General features: G+C 35.5%; 1 protein-coding gene across 1 annotated transcript; it reads left to right on the plus strand.

Annotated features, from left to right (window-relative positions):
- The first annotated feature begins 5,131 nt into the window (after window positions 1-5,131).
- LOC110873001 (polygalacturonase QRT3) lies at window positions 5,132-8,668 on the plus strand. Its single transcript, XM_022121900.2, has 3 exons — window positions 5,132-5,506; window positions 5,781-6,014; window positions 7,528-8,668. The coding sequence occupies exons 1-3, from the start codon at window positions 5,321-5,323 to the stop codon at window positions 8,545-8,547; spliced, it is 1,440 nt and encodes a 479-aa protein (XP_021977592.1). The 5' UTR covers window positions 5,132-5,320; the 3' UTR covers window positions 8,548-8,668.
- The last annotated feature ends 3,831 nt before the right edge of the window (window positions 8,669-12,499 follow it).

The following is a 12,499-nucleotide window of genomic DNA, read 5'->3' on the forward strand; positions in this document are numbered from 1 at the left end:
ACAGTTTAAAACGGCCCAAACACGCTATAATGTTTGGGCCAAACAGCCCACAACGTTTTAAAACAAATCACGGGAATACATTCGTTGCAGTCCACAATGTTTGGGCCAAACAGCCCACAACGTCTTGAAATACATTCGTTGCAGTCCACAATTGGGCCAAAGAACCCACAATTGACAACCAACTTTTATAACAGCCCAAATGGTTTTCGTTGCAGTCAAGTACCGCCATTTTCGTTGCAGTGGACAAAATTTTATAACATCCAAAATTTTATAAGATCCAAAATATTTTTTTATATTAATAAGATAAATATTAAACATAAAAATAAAAAAAACTAAACAAAACATACTAAAAAAAAAAACTAAAACCAAATCCTAATTGCCTCCCACTCCGAGACATGCTTGAAATCATGTCCCTCGTCATGACGGTAGTTGATCAGCGCCACCGCCTTCTGATCATCCTCAACAAGGTCCGCCATTTCTCTCTCCACCTTCTTGAAATACCGGTCAAACCTCTCACATTCCAACCGCACCACCCGAAACCTGGACTATAAGGCGTCGACGCTCCGGTTATGGTCCGGACCACGAAGCTGGGCAAAAATATGTTGAACCCGAACCCAAAGCCCCCCCTGTCCGCGTGGTGGAGGATTGGTCACTGCCTCCTCCCATGCTTCGCACAAAGCGATGTCGTCAACGTCGGTCCAAGAATTTGCCATGTGAACGGAAACGAAGTCGGATAAGGATTGTATTCAAAACGGTGAAGAGTTTTTTAATGGGGACGGCGTGGTGAAATGGAATGGTGAGGGTTTATATAGTGGGTAATATTGGAAACGGGTAGCTGTTACGTGGGAAGTTAGAACGACAACGGGTGTTATGTAATTATTCTTTTTTCCGTTAACTTGTTAAGTGAACAGCCCATATAAAAAGCCCAAAACAGAATTAAAATTATTAAAAGTGAACGGCCCAAACACATAAACAGCCCAAAAAAATTAAAACACGTAATTATTATTATTACTTAATACAAATTACATAAAAGATATAACACGTAAAAAATACAAACATAACTTCGCCAAACCGGTGATTCAATTTCATCCACAGAATTTCTTATCGGGACCCTTTCTCATAACCGCAGAAACGGCTAGTAGAGAAAAAAGCGCGGTCTCCAAGAAAGCAGTCTTCAGATAACAACATAACTTCACCAAACAGCTGCTTAGAACTTAGAACCTCCCGAGAGCAAATTGGACAGCAAATTGAAAGTTTGGAGTGAATCAAATCTCTTCTTCTAGAATTCGAGTCAAAACGCTTGTAGCAATGATAAAGATGCGTCTTTTGCTCGATTGTTCCATCCACACTCACTAGATAAGTAGAGGTGGCATTTCTGAAGAGAAAGACACTCCAATATGAGAAACAATATCAAAACCGAATTTGATAACTAAAGCCCAGGAACACGTCTTTTACACTATCTGATACGTGTGATTTCATAAATATTTCATTCCTTTGATACACGAAAACATCTATGACAATCAAATGAAGAAAGCAAGATAACATTTTCTATGAGATTTAAGTGTGGTAGAGGGATTCGTTTAACAATCACAAAAAAAAAAAACAAGTGGGTAAATATATAGTGGGAACAGACGGTCAAACGGCTCGAACAACACGTTGACCCGGCTCGAACAACACGTTGAACCGTCATTAGACAGCTGTACCGACTCGGATCCAGTTCAAACGGCTCTGATCAGTTGAAACAGCTCGAACCATATATTGAAACGGCCCGGAGCAGCTGTACCGGCTCGGAGCCAGCTGAAACGGCTCGGCGCAGTTGAGACGGCACAAACAGTTAAGCGAAACGGCTCGAACCCAGCTGTAACGGCTCGGCTGGCAGAAGTGGGGTCCATGCGTGTACGGTAACGGCTCGGCTACATCCTAAGAACACGGCTTGGCTCGTTGAAGGAACTTGGCTAAGATCTTTCAACATGAGCCGATTGTAACGGCTTGGCTAAGATCTTTCCACACTGTCGGACACGTGGCATTTACTGCATGATTCTCAAGCCATTACAGGCTTTGTCGGACACGTGTCAAACAACGATTGGCTGGCCGTTAACCCAAAATCTTGTGTCGTTTCAGCAGATTGAAACGGCTCGTCGAGGGTGTCAGATGGCCAAAATTGCAAAAACGGCGTTGCATTGGCCATTTTCGTGATTTTCCCTAAAACTAATATTAGCCATGTCAATAAGGATATGAACAGTGTGGAGCGTACATAAAGGTATGTGCAGTGGCGAAGCTTGAGATTTCCGACCGGAGGGTCGAAAACGTATATACCAAAAAATTTAATGTACTAAACGTATATACCAGGGGAAAGTTCCAGTACAAATAAAGTTAACGTACTAAACGTACGAATTGCATGAAAAAGACAAAAGCACGCAGTGGCATTTTTGTAATTATCTGCTTGTAGGGTAATTATCAAAATTACTCTACAAATGATACTGTAGAGTAATTTTGATCTTTTGTAGAGTAATTTTATAAAATGTTCATGTAGAGTAATTTTGGTCTTGTACAGTAATTTTGATCAAAAAACTATACCTCAGCAAAAAACCTACCCCCCCCCCCAACTAAAAGCTAAAAACTAAACCATAAAGCTAAACCTCATAACTAAATGCTAACAAAATTACTCTACAAGATCATTTTACAAAATTACTCTACAGGATCATTTTACAAAATTACTCTACAAGATCAAACAGGATCATTTGTAGAGTAATTTTGAATTGTATGTTGTTTGATAAACTTGCAGGGTAATTTTGCTTCACTTGTAAAGTAATTTTGATTCAGCAAAATTTTGATACACTTGTGGAGTAATTTTCATAATTATCCTAGAAGAACAAAATTATTCTACAAGAACATTTTACAAAATTACTCTACAGGATCATTTATAGAGTAATTTTAATAGTTACTGATAATTACGAAAATGCCACCACGTTTTTTTTTGTCTTTTCCTTCAGTTCGTACGTTAACTTTATTTGTATTTGATCTTTTGTCAAACGTATATACCAAAAAAATTCTATAAAACAGGGGGTCGAAAACGTATATACCCAAAAATTTCTATACGAAAACTACATACTCTCCACTACGGAGCAAAAAGTTTGGGGGATCGGCTGCCCCCTCCCGCCCCCACTATGTTGCGCCCCTGGGTATGTGGGCTCGTTCAATGTACCCAACTACCCCTTTGGCTACTAGAAATAAAAGTTTTACTCTTGTTAAGCTATGGTATATGAAATTAAATACCCTCTATAGATTGAAACTTACTCTCATGCCCATGCTTATTCATAGGATAGCACCCCTCTTGTGAGGAGGCTAACGCTTTACTTATTTGTGTAGGTTTGCCCGAACCAAGGAGACGGTCTTCCTGCAAACGGTTCTTGCTAATGGGCCTTATCGTAAGGTATCACTGCTCATTCGTTTCAAATAGGACACTACGGTTTAATCATGTTTAAATTAAAAAGAGATAAATTAATGGTTATGTGACGCCTTATGTATCACAATTAAATCAAAATACATCAGTGTGTATGTTGTTTTCACAATTCATTATTTCTGCAAATTACTTTTAGGGTGAATTACTTTTTGAGTCCCTATGTTTTAGTGGTTTTAACCACTTGAGTCCAAAATCAAAAAGTTTAATGACCTGAGTCCCTATAAGCATTTTCTTTAACCATTTGAGTCCTTTTGAGTCCAAATTTTAACACTTTGAGTCCAATTTTTTGGACTCAAATCGTTATAAAATAAACAAAATTGGACTCAAAACGTCATAAAATAAATGACTAGGGACCCAAGGCGTTAAACTTTTTGATTTTGGACTCAAGTGGTTAAAACCACTAAAACATAGGGACTCAAAAAGTAATTTACCCCATTAAACCTACCTCTCTAGCTTGCCAAATGATGGTTACTTAGTATATGCATTTTTTTTTTTTGTAAAAAAGAATAGTACAAGAACAAAATTAAAAAGTCCTTGATCGGATACCAAATATATGAAACCTAAAACGGAAATTGATAAAAGAAAAAAGTTAGTTTCGAATAAAATTGGTGGCGTAAGGATGAAGATTTTAAATTGCGTTGGAAGAAAGGCATCATAACCAACAACCCCATCATGAATCAACCAAAACCAAAAAAACATACCCTTCATACAAACCAAACCCTTTTCAATAATTTTGGTTTTCGTAACACACAAATATGCTGTTCGTTACAAGTCAGAATATCTTGTACACAATCCCATCATAGTTATCATACTTGAAGTAACATGTTACACAAAAATGAAAACCATCTAAATCATATTTTTTCCTCTTTCATTTTATTATAACTTAATTATTAGTTATAAAATTATATATCGGAAAATGACATAATGTAACCTTTTCTTATATTTAAAAACTGAACCGGTTGCATCATAGGTAGCTTGGTTCGGTTTTTCAATCGATTTTGATAGAACGTATCTAATTTACTCAAAACCAGACTTCTACACCGACGATCTTAGGGGCTATTTGTTTAGCTCTTAATGAGGCTCTTAGTGGTTCAGACTTCTTACTGGTTCAGCACTTATTGGTGCAGACTGTTTGTTTCGCGAGCATATGTCTGAATGTTTCAGACATTTGCCTCTGAATGGTTAACCATTATACTGAGTCTGATTGGTTAAGACCTCTAATCTGAATTGGTCAGACATTTGTCCTGAACGGTTAAGCATTGTAATAGCTCTTAATGGTTCAGACCTTTTACTGGTTCAACACTTAATAGTTCACACCTTTTACTGGTTCAGTGTTTACCCATTCAGAAGTTGCAAAACAGCATGTTCAAAACATATATAGGATAGTGTGCTACACTCCGCGGACTATAACATCTTGTCTACTTGAAAATATTTCATGTTACACGTTTTTTATTTTTTTCTTGGACATAGAAATTTATTTTTTCTTGGACATAGAAAATAAGACCCATAGTCATAATTTCTCTTTTAGAATAATAGACCAAATGCTAAAGTAACAAAATGCCCAAAAGTTTCCTTGTTTCACATTCAAAGTCCAAATGTACGGTACATATATATACACATACATACATGCATATATAAACACCTATATATGCTTACATGATATATATCTATGTATAGGTGTCATTAGCATGAACCATTTCCATCTAAGATTGACATCTTAGTTAGCCCTCACTCTTTCCATGACCAAATCTTTATCTCTAAACATCATTAAACATATACACATGCGTATATACATATATGCATATATATGACCTCAATTGTCTCATGTTTTGAACCAAACACACAAGAACAACATTAATGGCTCTTATTTGTTCCAATCCCATGATCCTACTACCACTTGCCACTTTCTTCATCCTAATCAACCATGCCCACATTGCATACTCACTCCCACAAAACCCGTTAACCCCGGCTCGAACCCATGATTACGACCACCATATACGAAAACTTCAAGCCCTCCGATCGTCCATTTCGCAAACGAATCCGGTAAACATCCATATTCCCTATTTTATTAGTGTTGCAACCAGGGCGCAACATAGTGCCCCCCCCCCCCCCCCCGAACTTTTCCCTCAGTAGTGAAGAATATGAAGTTTTCGAATAGAATTTTTTTTGTATATACGTTTTCGACCCCCGGTTTTATAGAAATTTTTTTGGTATATACGTTTTCGGCCCCCTGTCGGAAATCTCAAGCTTCGCCACTGGTTGCAACTTGCAAATAAAAAAGATACTCTTGAAACTAATGGAGTTAATCTAAATGTAGGTGTCGAGTGCACGCTTGTATCGTGTGAGCTCATACGGGGCGGACCCGACTGGGAAAACGGATAGCACAGAAGCGATTCTGAGCGCGATAGCGGATGCGGTGGCCGAGGAACGTGAAGGGATATTGATGGATGGGATCACTAACCATGGTGGCGTGCAAATAAGTCTTGAAGGTGGGATTTACATGATTAGCCGGCCAATGAAGTTTCCAATGGCCGGTGTTGGAAATGTCGTGGTAAGTTGGTTTTGAATTTGAATATTGATGATATTATTAATTCCACACGACTATTTTCGACAAGTTATGAGACCATGTGTAGTGGTAAGTTGGTATAATGCCCCCACCATGGGCATTATCCGACACGTGGCATCCTAGTCAGCGTTGGGGCAGTATAGCAAAAGTGGCGTAGTGGGGTATAATGCCCAATAATCCCTTTTAGGCGTTTAAAAAAAAAAAAAAAAAAAAAAAAAAAAAAAAAAAAAAAAAAAACCTAACAATTTTCTTATTGGCCAAGTCCTAAACTGAACCACACAACTTTACCACCTTTGGGCGTGTTTTTTAAAACGCCAAAGCAAATTTTTTTCAAAAAAAACGCCGCAAAACGCCCCATGTAATGGGCTTTTGGGCGTTTTCGGGCGTTATAAGGCAATTTTTTTTAAAAAAAACGCCCCATTATGCTTGGTCTGACCGTTATTTTGATTTTTGACTGCAAGTCATTGGAGCTTGAATAGGCTAATAAAAGGCATTCAAAAAAAAAAAGAATAGGCTAATAAAAAAATAATAATAATTGGACGAAACAAATTATTTTTTATATACTAGTGTAACATATTTACAAATGTTTTTCATGAATATTCATGTAGAATAATATATTGTAATTAGCTAATGTGACATAGTTGTTATTTTTGGTGAAGTATGTAATTTGTGCCATTTGAAAACAAAAGGATGATAAGTATCTTGAATTAATAGTGACATGCATGTTGCCTAAAAATGTTAGATTACATAAAACGATAGAGTTAAATGTCATTTTAGTCCCTTTGGTTTGAACCATTTTGCCAGTTTAGCCCAAAGGTTTAATTTTCCCCTGTGGATCCAAAAAGGTTTCACCATTGCTATTTTAATCCACTGGGTTAACTTCATCCATTTTTTCTGTTAATGAGAGGGGCAATTCGGTCATTTAGTATGGCCGAATTGTCCTTCTAGTTAACAGAAAAATGGATGAAGTTAACTTAGTGGACTAAAATGGCAACGGTGAAACATTTTTGGACTCACAGGCGAAAAATGAAACCTTTGAACTTAATGACCCAAATTTCTAATATGATAAATTTCTAATATGATAAATTTCTGAAAAATGGCACATGGACTAAAATCACATTTAACTCTAAAATGATAAATATGTGGAAGAATTTCTAATATGATAAATTTCTGAAAAGTCTGGGACCAAATGTTCTCTTGCCTCTCAGAAATTTATTTTGTATTATTTTTTATATTTTTCCAGTCTTGCAGAAAATTCAGTCGATAATAATCAGTAGATTACTGACAATTATTTTGTATTTATTTTGGAATTAATTTCTTCTAGCTGTGGAATTTTGCTGAAAGTTATATTTCTACAAGTACAAATATTTGTACTTTTATTAATTACTACATGTTCAATAAACTTATTATATGATGTACTTACAAGACAATCCATATGTGTTAGTGTTACAGAAAATGAATCTCATTATCATGTTAAAACTATGGTTGTTATGGATAGATATCAGGTGGGACATTGAGAGCATCTGAAAATTTCACAAATGATAGTTATCTCATAGATCTATCATCATCAGCAGCAGCAACTTCTTTGGAATATAACTATGAATACATAACATTTAGAGATATAATGCTAGACTGCAATTATCATGGAGGAGGTATTCGAGCGATCAACGCTCTCAGAACAAACATCGATAATTGTTACATCACGCACTTCAATACGACCGGCATCTTCGTCCAAGGCGGTCACGAAACCTATATTCGTAACTCGTTCCTAGGCCAACACATCACCGCGGGTGGTGACCGCCATGAAAGGGATTTCTCCGGAACGGCCATAACTTTAGCCGGAAATGACAATGCCATCACAGACGTTGTCATTTTCTCGGCTGCCACGGGGATTGTGATCTCCGGTCAAGCGAATGTTCTCACCGGGGTACATTGCTACAATAAGGCCACGGGCTTCGGTGGCACTGGAGTATATTTAAAGTTGCCCAATCTTACACAAACTAGAATCGTAAATTCGTACTTTGATTACACCGGGATTGTGGCGGAAGATCCAGTCCAACTTCATGTTTCGGGTTGTTTCTTCCTCGGGGACGCTTTTATTGTCTTGAAATCAATTCGTGGCGTTGTAAACGGGTTAAACATTGTTGATAATATGTTTTCTGGTTCAAATAAAGGGGTTGATATTGTTCAACTCGACCAAAGGAATGGAGTGTTCAACAACATCGACCAAGTTGTGGTTGACAATAATAATGTTAAGGGGATGAACTTGAAGGCGACTGTCGCTCGAGGTGCCACACAAGGTAATGGCACCTCGTGGACGGTTGATTTTAACCAAATACTTCTATTTCCTAGACACATAAAATTTGTGCAATATACGATGATGACCAGTGAACCTAACGTGTTCCCAAACTATGTTCTACGCAATATCTCGAACAACAAGGTGTTTATCGAATCAGACATCGCAGTTTCGGGTAGTGTTTCTGTGACAGTTGATCAAGGATTATCAAAACGAAGTTAGAATTTTTTAGGATCAAATATAGAATTGAAATTTATTCTTTTTTTTAGTTTGCAATTTATAGATTGATTCAAAAATATACAATGGAAATTTGTAAAAGTGTTCAATTATTCTTGGATCTTTACTTCATTTGTGTTATTTGTCAAAACGTTGGATTTTCAAATGATGTGTTGAGCTACTTTTATTGATAAATCAACACATTCCTTTCAAACTTTGAATTCATTATTTAATATTTTGGTACTCTTTGATTTCAACATATACCTAATGATATGGTTGTCTAACTTTTTCCTAGTTGATTTATAAGGTGGTAGTTTGTGTGTTACTAGTCAGACTAATAATAAAAGCATAATATCTATATAGTCAATAATATCATCCAATATTACTAGTCACTAATAAAAGCATAACATCTATATATTTGTCTAAAAAATTAATCTTAGATATGTGTATTACTTGAATAGTTTGTGTGTTACTAGTCAATAATAAAAGCATAATATCTATATATAGTCAATAATATTATCCAATATTACTAGTCACTAATAAAAGCATAACATCTATTTATTTGTCTAAAAAATTAATCTTAGATATGTGTATTACTTGAAGGGTCATATGAAAATGTCAATGAACAATATATAATCGACTCCCATTTTTAAAATATTGTAAGTATCAATTAAAAGCATTCTAAACTTGCAATAACGTTTTAACACATGAACGCGACATGACCTGATTAATGCAATGACAACATAACCCCCTAAATAGCATGCAAATCATAACTTGTTTTCAATGCAATAATATGTATCAATGGGTAGAATTAGAGGTGCTAAGATAACGGGTCCACTATGTAGGTAAAAGGTTCTTTTATGAGCACACGTTGAAACACTTGAGTTGAGTAGTTGAGTTTGGTTAACTTGTAAACCTCTTTTTATCTATTTTTATAAGCTCTATATAAATAATACCATATGGATTATGATTGAAAAAACACACTAAATGTAAGTCTTTAAATAAAAATGATAGTCAAGTTTATGATTAAAAACAAACTTGATTTATTTGTCCTGTTTTATTCCTCGAGTGATAGTCAAGTAATTGGATACAAATTGACTCCAAAATCAATCCAATAAAGGTTTAACATACAATAATTAAAAACCACAACTCAAGTTACATAAATAATTATTTTTAGAGGAAAAAAAGTTACCTCTCACTCTCTTAGGTAGTTAGGCCCATTGAGACAGATGAAATAACTAACAGCCCAACAGAAAAGGACCTAAAGCCCAATTAGCTTATTTTGTCTAGGATAAAAGATAAATGCGTTTTACTTGTCACAAAACTAAAGTTATTAATCTTAAACCAAAATGAACCTATCAGAAACAATCAACGGTCTTGTATTTTCTATTTTATTATTGACATAATTACAAAGATTCCAATTGATCTAGCTACCAAATTGATTGACTCTACTTGGGTTGATCTTGCTAATTTTTGTTTGCTAATTAGGTCCAACGTAAATTATACAATGTGTCACTCTTATTTTGCTAAGAGTGGGTTCAAATGAGCTGCCAGCCCGCCACTTACCCGGTCCAAATGGGTCATTCTTACTTTGGCGGGTGGTGTCAGCGGTATTAACCTAACATGCACGTTGTTTTACCATAAATCAACCCTAACAATAACCCTAAAACCGAATTCAACATGGACCACGCTGAACCAAACCAAATTCATTTGGTTTGGCGATAAAGTGAATTTTAGTCGACTTCCAAATCACTAAGCTGAAGCCAATATTGTCAAATTGTTCATTATAAGACCATGTATAGTGGTAATGCCCCTACCCTTGGGCGTTTTGCGCCATGTGCCAGCCAAGTTAGCAATAGGGCATTATAGGGTGTTTTCTAAAATGGGTGTAGTGGGGATGTGGGCATTGTGTTAAAAGAGATTTAAATAAAAAAACATCAAAAAAGGATGAAAGGAAGATCAATGGTGACTGAACAAACAAAAGGAAGCAAGGCGTGGAATAAAACACACCAAAAGCAATTTGCTTGAAAAAAAGGCCCCCGGGGGTGAAAAAAAAGGGCGTTGTGGGGCGTTTTTTAGGGGAAAAATGCCCAAAAAAAACCCCTCACTACGCATGGTCTAACACGATAACATATAGATTAAAAAGTTAGTTTCAACAACAAACATTGACAACGGATTAAGATGCAAGATTATTATGACCATTATGCTTCTTAACATATGACTTAATCCTAACACATGTGTCAAAAAAAGCTTGTATTGCAGCATCTATTTATAAAGAATTCAAAAACTACTGATATAAATATAATGTAACCTAAGGAAGTGTTGGCAATATTGTACGATAAATTCATCTAGGGCAACTCAAGTAGACCGAATAAGGGTCAATATTTCACCGATTAACCAGATAACAGTCAAAGTCCACAAACAGGTTTCGATATGGCAACAAAAAACTATACTCTTGAAACAAATGATACTTACATATGACTATATGAGTTTCGTCCATAGTCATTATTCGACATGTAGGTCTCATTTTAAAATAACATAAGATGTAATTAGAATGTACAATGTTGATACATTGCAGTATTCTAACATATGTTATCAACTAGAGGTAGTTATTAGTCGGGATGAAAACGGGTAGATTTATTAAACGGTTCAAAACGATCACAGTAGGTTGGGACTAATATGCAAACACTTTTAAATCTTATAAATAATTAGTGTACATAATCTTATTACAAAAATTATATTAACATAAAGATGAGTTATGTTTCTGTAGTCATAAATAATATAGTAGTTACTCATGAAAAGCATTATAAATGCAAAAAAAAAAAATGAAAAAAAAAAAAACTGTTTGTAGTTTAATCGGACCCGACCCATACTAACCTTTACGAATAAACAAATTGCCAAAATTTTCTAATTTTTGTATAAGAACTTATTTCACAAATATGATTACAAAACTGCTTTTATTTTAGTAGTAATCCAACTTTTGTATAGACCAGTTTAGAATGTCTTGTGATATAATAACACTTTTGGTCACATTTGACCCGTTTGATTCGTTTCCTTTTACCTAATCCTTTTTATACTACCTGTTAGAGATAAAACAGAACTGGAATCGACCCATTCATGAGTATAGTCCCATAGTCATTATTAAATTTGCAGGTTTCATGTGAATAACAAAAGAATATTTAAAAGTGCAACTCTGTGATCATTGTAGTTTTCTAACTGATGATATCAACTAGTGTTGGCAAAACAAGTAACTTCACATTCAGTTTTGTTCGGTTTTAACCCGATAAAACTGAATTTTAATACTAAACAAATATCATCACTTAGTGTAAACAAGTACAGATCTAACACTAAACTACAGAAACATATGAACAACACCAGAAATAGTGACAAAATAGTGACAAAACTTTATTGATTATCCAACCCAGAAAAATATCCCAACCAAACCCTAGATCTCAAAAGTATGAGATCTTTAATCAATACACTATACAAGTTCAACAGATTGAAGAAATCTGTTGAACATAACCAGAACAATACAAAAACAGAAAAAAGAAAGGATACAAACAAAGAGATTAACACAATCTCTTATACAACAATCTCAACACTGAGATCTAAACCAAAACGATGATCAACACAAGATGATCAACACTAGAAGACAATCTTCAACACCAGATGAAGCATCCAGACCATCAAGAGCATGAGCGAACCAGAGAACAAGATGAAACCCTAGAAAATATCACAACTGAACTGAGCTCTCTCTCTCTTCTCTTTTATATCCGGATCATGACCAAGTTACACTTCAACCCCTTATGTTTCAAGAGTAGCACAACTAAACCTTCAGCCCATAACAAGAGTCTGTTACAATAACAGACAACTTAACAACTTTAAGCCCAAGAATAATAGCCCAGCTGGCCCAACTGGAACAATAACCCAACATGAACAATAATATAAAACAAGCCCA

Source organism: Helianthus annuus, chromosome 14 (assembly GCF_002127325.2).
Source record: "Helianthus annuus cultivar XRQ/B chromosome 14, HanXRQr2.0-SUNRISE, whole genome shotgun sequence".
Classification (NCBI taxonomy): Eukaryota; Viridiplantae; Streptophyta; class Magnoliopsida; order Asterales; family Asteraceae; genus Helianthus; species Helianthus annuus.

Coding starts and splice junctions, on each gene's coding strand:
- LOC110873001 (XM_022121900.2), top strand. CDS start 5,321: ATGGCTCTTATTTGTTCCAATCCCATGATCCTACTACCACTTGCCACT. Junction 5,507..5,780: donor CCATTTCGCAAACGAATCCG/GTAAACATCCAT, acceptor ATCTAAATGTAG/GTGTCGAGTGCACGCTTGTA. Junction 6,015..7,527: donor CCGGTGTTGGAAATGTCGTG/GTAAGTTGGTTT, acceptor TGTTATGGATAG/ATATCAGGTGGGACATTGAG.